Consider the following 12,500-nt stretch of genomic DNA (forward strand, 5'->3'; position numbering starts at 1 on the left):
TCATCCAGGTATACTAAACAGATACACAAGTTGATATAATAGCTCGATTTCATAAGATTATTCTTGATACTAATAGGTCTTTGTTTACATTTTGAGGTTGATGTCCCGCTTAAAGAGAGAAAACTCTGAACCAACGAGAAATGCATCTTTTCAGTGGTATTTGATGCACTTATTCTGTTTCATGTTTTAACACTCAAACTCAATGCATACTTGGGATACTGGATGATGTCAGTGTTATGCTAGAATATATTCATTTACAGATTTTATGGAAAGTATATATTTACATAATAGCAGTACTAAGATAGAGAAAATTAAAGGACATTAAAGGGAAGAATAAACTGCAGTCAGTGAGATATGAAATCAACTGCAGATGTAGAAAGTACGGTCAGATTTTTTTTTTTAATTAGGCCATGACAAATGCCATGCAAAGAGTAAGTCCCCATATGCCTCCCATGGCTAGTTCCAGCCGTACTTAACCTCACAGTAAACTACTCCCCTGCACAGTAACCCTGCTCAAACTGTATTTGCACATGTAGGACAACTAGTCATGATCAGTCATTGTCACTTTCTTAATTTCCTATGGTGAGCTATTTTGTCCATAACCCCATTACAGAAACCTAAGATTCCCAGGAGTACCTCCAAGCTTGTTGGCTGGGGTAATAGGGATTTTATTTCATGAAAAATTACCATAAGGATTTCTCTCTCTCTCTCTCTCTCTCTCTCTCTCTCTCTCTCTCTCTCTCTCTCTCTCTCTCTCTCTCTCTCTCTCTCTCTCTCTCTCTCTCTCTCTCTCTCTCTCTCTCTCTCTCTCTCTCTTTTCTATTTTAATTGCCATCACCCATATGTAAGCAGTACTTGGAATTGATAAATAGATAACTGCCCCCAAGACCCTGTTTGCCCCCTTCCACGTCTGGTTTGACACTCCCTAGAGACACAATTTTTTTACTTTTATTTTTTTACCTAAATTACATCTATATAGGTCAAGTTAAAACTTTAAAATTCCCATGGAATAGTTCATTTTTCTAAATTTCTGTTCACTTTGCTCACCTTCCCACTCTTACCCCCCCACCCACCAGAAAAAGTTGAAGTGATGCCCCAAATAGACCTTCCTAGAGACATAACTATTAGCAGATAAGGACCTAACCCAAGATCTGTTTTGACAAAATATGCATGAATATAGGGAAAAACAATTACTAAAAACTATTATGAAAAGTTATGTGCAGAAAGTGAAGATAAGTCTAGCTTATTTTAGCCCACAATTCTATGTACACTTGACTGTTGTGCCTGCACTTTGCACTCTGGCTAGGCAAACAAACCTCCACCATGTACATTCTGGTAAGATACAGTATGTTAATCTCTGTTGCAATTTATTATCAGCGTATCATATATCTTGCAAGTATGTGGGCAAGTTTGTTATACTTTAACAAAGGACAAAAGTCAACATCACTTTATACCATGTATTCTGAACAATTGCCTTATTTATATTAGTAAATATGTTTTTTTGTTTGTTATAACTCCCATGAATAGTAAATCTAATCCATGTACTACTTCATTCTGGTTGATAGCTGCCATTTATATATTAACCCAATGCCGCCGGGAAAATGAACAAAAAATGGGGCAAATGCTGTGCCTATTTTCTATATTTTTTGTGAAATGTCTGCCCATAGATGGCTCTGCTAGTGCTTAGCCACAAAGGAGTCAATTAGTAGACCTTGTGACCGTACCGGATTTGAATTGGCGGGAAAAACGTATTCTTTACTAGTGCTATGAATAGCGATGGTGTTATTTTTATTATAAACATAATAATTTTTATAATTTTTTTTTAATATTAGTAACAGCAAAATAAGATAACGTAAAATATTTCGTAAATCAAAGAAAAGGGTGAATGGGCGAGACAGGCAGTACTCGTAACAGGCTCATTGGTGACTTAGTACAAGTATAGCCATCTATGTGTAAAAACAATCAAGCAAGTACTAACAGTGGGCATAGCACGTGTCTACCCGTCGTACCCGTCGGGAAGGGGTTAAAAGCATTTATATTGGATCTCAGATTTGTCAGAAGTTTAGCACGTAGTTTTGATCCAGGCTTTTGGACTCAATAAATGAACAGTAACTATTATTATAGTGTATTCAGTGAACAGAGAAGACACTATTTAGAAATCATATCATTTTATTGAAGTATATGAATGTGTATGCTGGGTCTTGTGCTGATAACTATAACTTAGTTTGGTGTTAACAAGGTAGAGATATTGAAATCCTGTGTGCAGTGTAAGGCATTTTCTTGAGATATCCAGTAGCCTATGCTAGAGTGCATCACCAAAAATATCTGGTGTGCAAGTATGCAGTAACACTTTTCTTTCTTTCTCTCTTTCTCTCTTTTTCAGGGGGGGGGGGGTCATTTCTAGACGACAAAGGAGCATTTTTTTTGTTCAATAAAAAAAACTTGTCTCAAATATTATTTGAAAGTTACATTCTGTTTGCAACATGTACTACCATATATTAATAATATCTAAATCTGTATTATGAATCATGTAGTCACTAGTAAAGGAGAAAAAGGAAAGAGTGGAGTGCTCACTGACCCAATTTCTAAACACTGGTTTTGTTTTCCTGCTGATCTAAAAGGATACAAAAATGTATTTAGGGTATGGTATTATAACATGTAGCTCAGTTATAATGGATTCACTTTGCAATATTCTATGGTTGCAATGAAAAGAGAAACATAAAACATAGCAGTGATAGTCCTTGTAAGTGCAGGGAAGTGTATCTAATTATATAACTGTACTTGTATATTTATGGGAATGACATTGTTGGCTGTGGATGTTTTGATGAACCCAGTTCCCTTTTCAGATGCATAGCAAATCCACAAAATGTCCTGGATAACAGACCTAGCAGGGAAAGCAGAAAATCTCCTTAATAAGCTTGACACAGAAGCTGGGGCCGTTCTCAAGCAGGAGAGACGCAACTCATCTGCGGGCAAATCCTCGTATAAGCATGATGCGGCCAATGCTGTGCCGCCAGTGACTCCGTATGAAAAGTAGGAAGCAATATTTTTTTCTCTTTTTTTTTTTGTGGGGGGGGGATAATTGATGATCAACATTATTATTATTCAGCTTTACTCAGTGTCCCTTTTAAGTTTTTTGTGTTTGTGTTTGTTTGATTGTTTATATGTGTTTGCCCCCACAAAATATTAGTGATTCCAGTAATTAAGCAAAGTGGAAGAAAGGAAGGAGAGAAGGGAGGGAGGAAGGGAGGGTCTTAGTAAACAAAAAGGATATATCTCACCTAATTTTCATATCCCACAGGTCAAGTTTGCCAAGTTCCAGCAGTGTTCCCAGCAACCTAAGTACCTATGGCATAGGAGGCAGCCCTGTGACAGTGCCAGGCGCCAGCATTCAGGGAAGTGGCACTTCCCTTACGTCATCACCGAAAGGGACAGGAAAGAAGAGCAACCCACGGAAGAAAGACGAGGCGTTGATGGACTTCCTGAATAGCCCCCTTCAACAAGAACAGCAGTCAGCTCACCAACACACAGTCACCATTTCCCAGGCAGATCCAGTACGTTGAGAAAGGCTTTTATTGTAGCTTAGTTTTCTTGATCTTTCTCTAATATTACTAAAGGCTTTATGGAGTTAGGAAAGAAGCTGCTGATTTCTTTGGTCAATTTTTGGTTTGCAATGATATTATGCAGCAAGTGTTGCAAGTAGGTAAGGCCAATGCCCAGAGCTAAAGGTTTTTCTATCTGTCTTTTCTTCTTCTTTATTTTCTTATTACTTTTATTGCCTCCATATTTTTCAATCCAGTAGGCACATATTACATACTACTGCCATATTCAGGTCTGTATGAACAGGATAAAAGATGGCAAAAGTTGCACATATATTTTAATCTGCTTTTTCTTTCTTTAACACAGTGCCAACAGGCATGACATGTGTACATACGATGCCCACTGTGAGTTTACTTTATTAATTGTTTTTACACATAAATGGCTACAGTTGTACTAAGTCACCAATGAGCCAATTACGAGAAGAGCAAGTCTCGCACATTTACCCTTTTCTTTGATTTACGAAAATATTTTACGTTATCTTATTTTGCTGTTACTAAAGTATATAACAGTATAGCAATTATAATGTCTATAATAAAAATAACACCATCAATATTCAATACATTTTTCCCCACCAATTCAAGGAAAGGTGAAATTAGGTAAGGTCACAAGGTCTTCTAATTCACTCCTTTGTGGCTAAGTACTAGCAGAGCCATCTATGTGCAGAGACATTTCACAAAAAAAATAGAAAAAGAGCACAGCATTTTCCCCAGCAGTAAGTCCTTTCCCTTCTTTTCTCTCCTCTTTCTTTTTTCTCCTTCTTCTTTTTTCTTTCTTTTCCCGTTTTAATATCAGTTGTATTACAGATGATATCCTCCACAACCATGACAACATCAACCATCAGCAGTCATGGGCATTCACGCCAATCATCTGTCTCGTCTGTTTCTTCCTTCATGGCTTTGAGTGGAAGGGAGACGCCTGGTTCTGCTACCGTTGACATTGGTATGTGTTATGCATGTGCCAAAGAAAACTGATTATTATTATATTTCTATTTAATCTTTTTTTTTTACCAACTTTTTATTCCGGGCTGGCAAGAATACATGCCATGACCTCTGTGTCTTTTCGTTTATTGATTATTTTTACACATAGATGTCTCTACAAGTGCTTATTCACCAAGGAATACTCATCCTACCTATCTTACCTATTTACTCTTTCTTGACTTTTTAGATTTTCTTTTTCTAATATCATTAAAATGATCGTAATGTCAATAACAATAATAACAATATCAGTACTGATAACATTAGAAGAAAAAAATTATTTTGAAAACTCAAGGAAAGGGGAAATCAGCTGAGGACACAACACTAAGCAGTGTAATTAACCTACTAGCTGGTTAAATGTAGAACAGTAGCATAGCATGTCTCTACAGGCGAAGGTTGAATGTGCAAGAAGGGCGAACATAATTTTCTAAACATACTAGGTATTGTGCATTTCCTTTCCCACACACCAATTTCTTCTTTTGTTCCTTATTTTTTTTAATTTGTATTCATTTTTTTAATTCCTTCTTATTTTACTGAATCAAATAATTCTTGAACCAGAAACTGGCAGTTCTGGATCAGGAAGTGGATCTGTCAATGCTGATGCATACATAACAGTTGAAACTCCATCTGATGTCAACATCTCAGCACCTCCAAGCACAGATGGCAGTACAAGGTAAGATCTTATATACTTTATCTTTTCTTTATTTTTTCTTTATTTTTTCTTTATTTTTTTTTTTTTGGGGGGGGGAGGGGGGCATGCGTGTGTCGTCTGTCCATTCTTTCAAAGACATTTATTGGCATCAAGTTTTACCTCATTCTCATTTTAGGACTTCTAAAATGTTGTTCTTTTAGGGCAGTGTTTCTTTACCTTGTGTGCCAAAATCAATTTTAGGGGGGTGCTGGGAAGTGCTGAATACATAATGATGAAATAACTAGTTGATTACCCGGCTGTGTATGTTTGAGTTTGTCCATGCTCTTTTCTTTTTCTTGTTTTTTTGTTGTTTTTTTTATTTCCTCTGTCAACGATGATGGCAGTTGGTTTTAGTTTTGAGGAATTAACAAAATAAATACTCAAGCAGCACTTCTCTTTCCTTTATTTTTCTAGTAATCAGATGTTAACCAGAGTTAAGATTTGCTAGACTGCTTAGAGTGCTACAGCTGGAAAAAGTTAACCCATTCGCGACGGGGAAAATAAAAAAAAAATGGGGAAAATGCTGTGCTCATTTTTTTATATTTTTTGTGAAATGTCTCTACACATAGATGGCTCTGCCTTACCTGATTTCACCTTTCCTTGAATTGGTGGGAAAATATAATTTTTACTAGTGCTATGAATATCGATGGTGTTATTTTTATTATAAACATTATAATTACATTAGAAATAGCAAAATATAATAACATAAAATATTTTCGTAAATTAAAGAAAAGGGTAAACGGGCAAGACAGGCAGTACTCATAATTGGCTCATTGGTGACTTAGTACAAGTGTAGCCATCTATGTGTTAAAACAATTAAACAAGTAAACTCACTGTGGGCATGGCACAGATATGTGACATGCCCTTCACGAATGAGTTAAGAAACACTACTTTAGGGAAAGAAAATTTTGAATGGAAGATCTATACTCTTTCCAAAATTTGTTTTATATAACCAATTTGTTCATGTCTCCATATTGTTTACCTTAATTCATGTTAATGGTAAAAGTACACATCATATCAAATAAGAACTTCCTCAAATACATAACTTCATAGAATTTGATGTGTGAGAGTTTCTTATGAGTGTAAGATTTGAGACTTTTTAATATATACCAGAATTTTTCCTGTAGCAGTAATGGTATCATGACTGGGTCAATGGACAGCGAGACAAGTTTATTACGCAAAGAGGTGGCAAGCCTCAATCAAGAGATGAGTCAAGTCTTAAAGAGAGCCAAGGATGCTGAGAGAGGTAGGCTTATGTAGATTTTCTTTGAAAATATGTAGGTAAGATGTCGGGTATACCATATGACTACAGTGGGATTGATTTTTAAAATACTAAAAACTTTTTTCTATCTTGTTTTATTTAAAAGGAAATCTGGCAAAATTACTTATGCATTGTGTGATGTATTAAAATATGTTGTCATATTGTACATATGTTGCCCTCAAGCTCATCAAAAATAAATGCCATTTGCAGTGAATTACTAATAAAAAGTATATGCATAAATTGTTAACATATGTATTCACTCAGTGAAGGAAGATCTGATGTGCAATCTAAGTAAAGGAATTTATAAGCAAGAGATTTTATCTGCTACTAAGTAAACAATCTTATCAGTTTGGAGTTTTGACAAAGGTTAATAATAATTACAGAAACCACTTATAAATTATATTCATTGTAAGTTATATCATACTAACATGTACAGCCTTATTTCATTAGAACATAATGTTATCTTTTCAGAAACGCAACAGTTAAGGACTCAAGTATCTGGACTCTTGAGCCAACAGTCATCAAGTGACCAAATTATGCGTGAGATACAACAGAGGGAAATGGATTTGATGGTAAGTTCTCAATAGCTGGAAGAGCTGTCAAAAAACAACAACAAAAAAACAACAACATTAGAGCCTCTGATTTACTTGCAATTTATCCCAAACTAAATCCCATGCAAAGATTTATGTGAAAATGGAGATCAGCCTAAGGATGTCTCCATTCTTAATTGATGATTGTTTTGATTTTGATATGTAGACATAACCATGCCCTTATAATTCTAATGCTTGTTTGATAGATGATATTTCTGATAAGAATTTGCATGTTGTAAAGTTCTCATTATGAATTGAGTTCATGGTTCTTATCTCATAGAATATTCATAACTATTATTCTTTGTTACAGGAGTCTATTAAAGCTAAGGATAGCCAACTGGCAGTACTTCGAGTTCGGTTACAGGAGGGAGATCATGATATAAAGGCTAAAGATACTTTGATAAAGGAACTGCAAGATGAAAATAAAAGGTAGAAAAAACAGTCCTCTGTAATTTTAAAGTAAATGCATAGATATAGTTATTGTTTGTATCAATGTCTTTGTATGTGGGTGTGTTGTACACTCACTTGCTCTCTCTAACCACCTCCATTTATTTGAATTCCTCATGTACTGTTTATTTTAGGTTATTGGAAGGTGCTAACGAAAGTAGTGGACTACATAACCATGCTCTTCAGACTCTCCAGGATCGCTTAGCAGATGTTCAGGCACAGCTGGACAGAGAAAAACAGCTTCACATGTCTTCGCAAACTGAACTCACAAGGAGGTTAGATCTTGTGGCTTATCATGCTTCTCTTTTTAGTAGAAAATATGTCAAAGGCAATTTTTGTTTTCATTGCTCTGTGCATGCGTGTGTGTGTGCTTGCGTGTTTGTACGTGTGCATATATGCACCCGTGTGTCTGTCTGTCTTTTTCTAAGTGCTTTAATGTTTTTGTAGGTATAATCTTGAAAATACTTTCATGTTGCTGTCTTCAATGATGTTTGAGAGTGTTTCTTCATCCCAAGTGACTCTTTTTGTAATCAATGCAACGTGATATTGGTATTATCCTGTCCTTCAAAAACAGGAGGACCCATAACATTATCTGTCTGATTATCATTGCAGAATAAACCATCTTGAAGAGGAACAGCAGGAATCAGCATCAGCATTAACAGAAGCTCAACGCAAGCTTGAAGATGAAAGAACCCGGGCTCATCAGCTTGTCAACCAGGTATTGGCAGTTGATGAGTACTTTGTATGTGTAAATACTGAAAATGCAGTAATTTCCTTGATGCAATGAAACTTCTAAATTCATTAGAACTTTGCGTGTGTTTGAATTTTTTTTTTTCTATTATGATTTGTCATATTAATTTATTTAAGTCATATTAAAGTAATTCAGTAAAGTAAACTTGATTCATGATATATAAAGTAAACTTGATTTATTTGTATGGGTAAGTGGATGGAAGTTTGTCTTAAACTGCTTTTAAACTAAGGTATAAAAAGTAAGGAATAGTATGGTCATAAATCCCATATCTAAGGGAAAATGAGACATATATTTTTCATGTTTTAGTATAATTGTATCATTTTTTTTGTATCCCAAGCCAACCTGCAGAACCCATGGAACATTTCATGTACACAAAATACTTTGTAGTCCACACTTTAAAAATAATACTCTGCAGATTGATGATTATACTTGGATAAGAAAATGTTATTACATATGCCTTCCTATTTTATTTAATTATCTTGCAATTATTATGACTTTTTCATACCAAATTACTTTTTTCTTCATACCAACAGGTGAGTTCTTTGCGTGGTGAATTGGCTGCAGCAAGGGAAGAACTGACAGAGTACAAAGCCAAAGCTGGCCGGATCTTACAAAGCAAAGAGAAATTGATAGCCAGCCTGAAGGAGGACCGAGGTGGAGGGGGAAGTGAGTCAGCCGAGGAATCACAACTCCATGAAGCTGAGCTGCACCAAATACGGTATTTCTTTATGTCATGCAAATTCATGCATTTAGTTCTTATCAATTAGTAATTCATGCACCTCAAGAGAGATGTGTAGTTATTGTCATTATATAAAAACTTTCCTAAAAAAAAGAAGAGATGAGTGAATGTTAGACTCTTTGTATGTATGCATAGGTTAGGATTCAGATTCTACAGATTATGTTGCAGCTTATTATGAAAATTTTAATGATAATCACCCTCCTTGTAAAAGTCTGGTCATAAATCTCACAATACACTTGATAAGCAAATCTCAGCAACAGGATGAAGGTAGCCCACACTTTTAATTGAAATAATGTGAATATTATAATGCACAGAATTTTTTGTACTGCTTGAAACATGTAAAGGATGAAAATGAATTTAGATACTTCTTTGCTTATCTATTCCCTCTATTGGGTTGCTTTGAATGATTGTTTTCATTGTTACAAATGTAGAAAAAGATATGAATGAAAATTAATATCTTTACAGTGTAAGAAATGTTTATGGTGCATTTTGATTTTATTTTCATCAGAACTATATGAAATTATATTGTAGTTATGGTTATTGTATTTCTGATAAAGATATGTATCTTATGTTGTAAAGATATTCATTCTCGTTCATACTTTTTTCTGTATGTAATTACTTCTGAAATGAGAATTACAACAGTAACAAATAATAGTAGAAAATTGCCTTTTCAAGTTCTTGATATCTTGATACATTATGAGTATGTAGAAAAAATTCATATATATGATCAACAGTTTGTCACACAACATAATTTTCATCTTTGAAGCAATATAGTTAAATACTTCAGAAATTTTTTGAAGAGAGTTTATCCAAACAGTCTCAGGGGACAATGATTCTGATAAATGAGGATCTAAGGAATAGAAATATTATTATGCCCATTTTCATGGAAGAAAGGAGCAATAAATTCTAGATGATGCCAGAACTAGAACAATTGGCAGTTCCTCATGAGAGTGTGCCATTGCAGATCTGAGCGAGATCTTCTTCGGGAGGAACTGGAAGGAGCAGGTGTGAGGATCAGGCAGTTGTTGACAGAGGTCAATGACCTGGAAGCCTCTGCACAGGACCAGGCAGCATCAGCCTTCCACAATGCCTCAAATCTAGAAGAAACTTTGTCCGATGAGAGAAAACGGAGGACGGAAGTAGAGTCTGAATTAAGACATGTCCAGGAGGTATGTTCTTTCAATAAGATGTTTGAAAGAGTCTTTATTGCACTAAAATAGGGTTTGTAAGTAAAAAGCAGTTGATCTGGAAAGCATTTTCTTTACTGTCATAAAAGTTTTTATTTTACAAAGAAATGAAGAATGTATTGATTTTTTGTAGTCATTTGAGATTTCTGATATTTCCTTTCTTTTAATTTTTACACAAACTTTCCTTCCTTTCATTTTATCTGGTTATTGCCAATTATTCAGGAAATGCGTTGTGCTCATGAAGAATTAACAAGACAAAAAGTCAACTTATCTTCACGGCTTCAGGAAAGGGACACTGAAATTGACCGGCTCAGGAAACAGGTAAAGAATTTGAACGTGTTAGATGGCTGCCAATTTTTGTAGCAATAGTAGAAGTGTCAGTGGCTGCAGTGGTGATGGTAGTGGGTGGTATTAGTATCAGTAAAGGTAGTCATAGTAGTAGTATGGTGGTGGTACTAGTAGTATAGTAGTAGCAGTAGAACTAGTAGTAGTAGTAGAAGTGATTGTAGTAGTAGTGATAACAGTAGTAGTAGTAAGATGTTTCATTTGGAATCTGTGGCCAAATAACAAAAGTTTGGGAAAATTTGTTTTTGTGAATCTCAAACTATGAAATTTTAAGACTGTTGTTTTTTTTATCTTTTTGCAAATGCGAAAAGAGCATTGTTTGTATATTCAATAACTTCTGTATAAGGTATATATATACCTGATATATATATTTCTGTGGGGAAATGGAGCTGGAGGAAAAAATGGTTGTCATATGTAGAAGATTTTTTTTTTTCTTCTATCAAGCTCTGATTAATTTGCTTGTTTTTCACATTTCATAATAAGGAATGCATATGGAAATAATAGAATTGTTGTATCCTAATTGTCATTTTCACCTAAAGGTCGCGCATAAGCAAAGCTCATCCAGCAGCCAGTCGGAATTGGAACAACGAGTCCATGCTTTAACAGAGTCCCTCATCCACAAGCAGACATCCATCGAGACACTAAGCACAGAGAAGCATTCGCTTATCATCCAAATGGAAAGACTCAAGGCAAGTTTCAATATCTATACATTTATGTGATTCATGAGGATTCACTTACCTATTATTGTGTAATAATTTATATTTGACTATCATATATCCTGTTTTGTTCTGACTGAATTGTACACCACATTTATAAAGGTTGATCAGAATCTGTGTGTGGGCACAGTGTCTATTATTCTGAAGTCATAACCTCTACATTTTTAATCAACATCATTATTTCTATATTTAGCAACAGTACGATGAATCCCAGAGTATGTTGAACAGAGATCCTCCAACATCTTATCGTCAGGATGATGGTAAGAACCTGAGTTTTGTCATTTATTTTGTAGTAAGTAATATGCAAATGACCATATATTATTTCAAAGCTAATGATTTCCAAGCCCATCTTAGATGCATGTATTCTTATAGGAAGAATATCGTATCTTTCAGGAAAATTAACTGTGATTTTCTTGCAGTGAGAAACCGTGTACCAAGTTTTCTTATGGAGTCTCCCTTCGATGGGGGTGTGGCTCGGCAAGTGAAACGGGCATACACCACCTTGGACAAATTCTCTGTGAGATTGGGGATATTCCTGCGGCGTTATCCTATTGCCAGAGTCTTTGTGATTTTGTACATGTGCCTTCTGCATGTCTGGGTCATGATTGTTCTGCTTACATACACTCCAGAGGTCCATGGACCTGATTACCAGCATCCTATTGGTACCATGCCACACATCCCGCAGTAGTAACCTTGGAAATGCATACATCATACAGGTAGTACAGTTGCAAAAGTACACATGGGCTGTATTTATTTTATTTATCAAGGAATTAATATGTTACATTAGTTAAAAGTCCTTCTGTATGATAAATTATACATCCCAAACCTGATAGATTTTATGTGACATTTGGAGTATGTGATAAATAGGCATTGACCAATATATTTTTTTCATGAGTTCATTATTTTGTATTTTTGTTATATAATATTTTCAGTTTGAATGTAGAAAAGGCAATATGATAATAATCATCTAAAAAGTAACTGAAATGGGTTACCAGATAAGCCGAGTAGCTAAATATTATACCAATAAATTGCCTGTATTGTAAGCTGATCAGTTATTTTTCCCCTTTCTTTTTCTTTTACGGTATGGCATTAACTGATCATTTATATTGTTAAAGAATTTTATTGAAATGTATAAACTTTTAAAGTTTCCACATATGATTTTAAGAAATTATTTGTTAATGGCAAGTTTATAAATATAT

The 12,500-nt window shown here is 34.9% G+C and overlaps 1 protein-coding gene across 3 annotated transcripts in view; it reads left to right on the forward strand.

Annotated features, from left to right (window-relative positions):
* The window catches only part of LOC125044281 (golgin subfamily A member 5-like), a 14,275-nt gene that overhangs the window by 336 nt on the left and 1,439 nt on the right, over window positions 1-12,500 (forward strand). The window contains exons 1-16 of one of the 3 annotated variants that reach the window (XM_047640870.1): window positions 90-156; window positions 2,847-3,033; window positions 3,302-3,554; window positions 4,404-4,539; window positions 5,133-5,247; window positions 6,396-6,511; window positions 6,998-7,098; window positions 7,427-7,545; window positions 7,698-7,838; window positions 8,176-8,281; window positions 8,848-9,032; window positions 10,018-10,222; window positions 10,463-10,561; window positions 11,125-11,274; window positions 11,495-11,561; window positions 11,721-12,500. The exon at window positions 11,721-12,500 is cut by the window's right edge and continues 1,439 nt beyond it. In XM_047640870.1, coding sequence (XP_047496826.1) covers window positions 2,867-3,033; window positions 3,302-3,554; window positions 4,404-4,539; window positions 5,133-5,247; window positions 6,396-6,511; window positions 6,998-7,098; window positions 7,427-7,545; window positions 7,698-7,838; window positions 8,176-8,281; window positions 8,848-9,032; window positions 10,018-10,222; window positions 10,463-10,561; window positions 11,125-11,274; window positions 11,495-11,561; window positions 11,721-11,989 — 2,229 coding nt within the window. In that variant the 5' untranslated portion in view covers window positions 90-156; window positions 2,847-2,866 and the 3' untranslated portion in view covers window positions 11,990-12,500. Of the gene's footprint in view, window positions 1-89; window positions 157-2,846; window positions 3,034-3,301; window positions 3,555-4,403; window positions 4,540-5,132; window positions 5,248-6,392; window positions 6,512-6,997; window positions 7,099-7,426; window positions 7,546-7,697; window positions 7,839-8,175; window positions 8,282-8,847; window positions 9,033-10,017; window positions 10,223-10,462; window positions 10,562-11,124; window positions 11,275-11,494; window positions 11,562-11,720 lie in introns of those variants that run through there. The other 2 variants (XM_047640868.1, XM_047640869.1) reach the window with 2 other exon arrangements.

The sequence above is a fragment of the Penaeus chinensis genome, chromosome 35 (assembly GCF_019202785.1).
Source record: "Penaeus chinensis breed Huanghai No. 1 chromosome 35, ASM1920278v2, whole genome shotgun sequence".
Classification (NCBI taxonomy): Eukaryota; Metazoa; Arthropoda; class Malacostraca; order Decapoda; family Penaeidae; genus Penaeus; species Penaeus chinensis.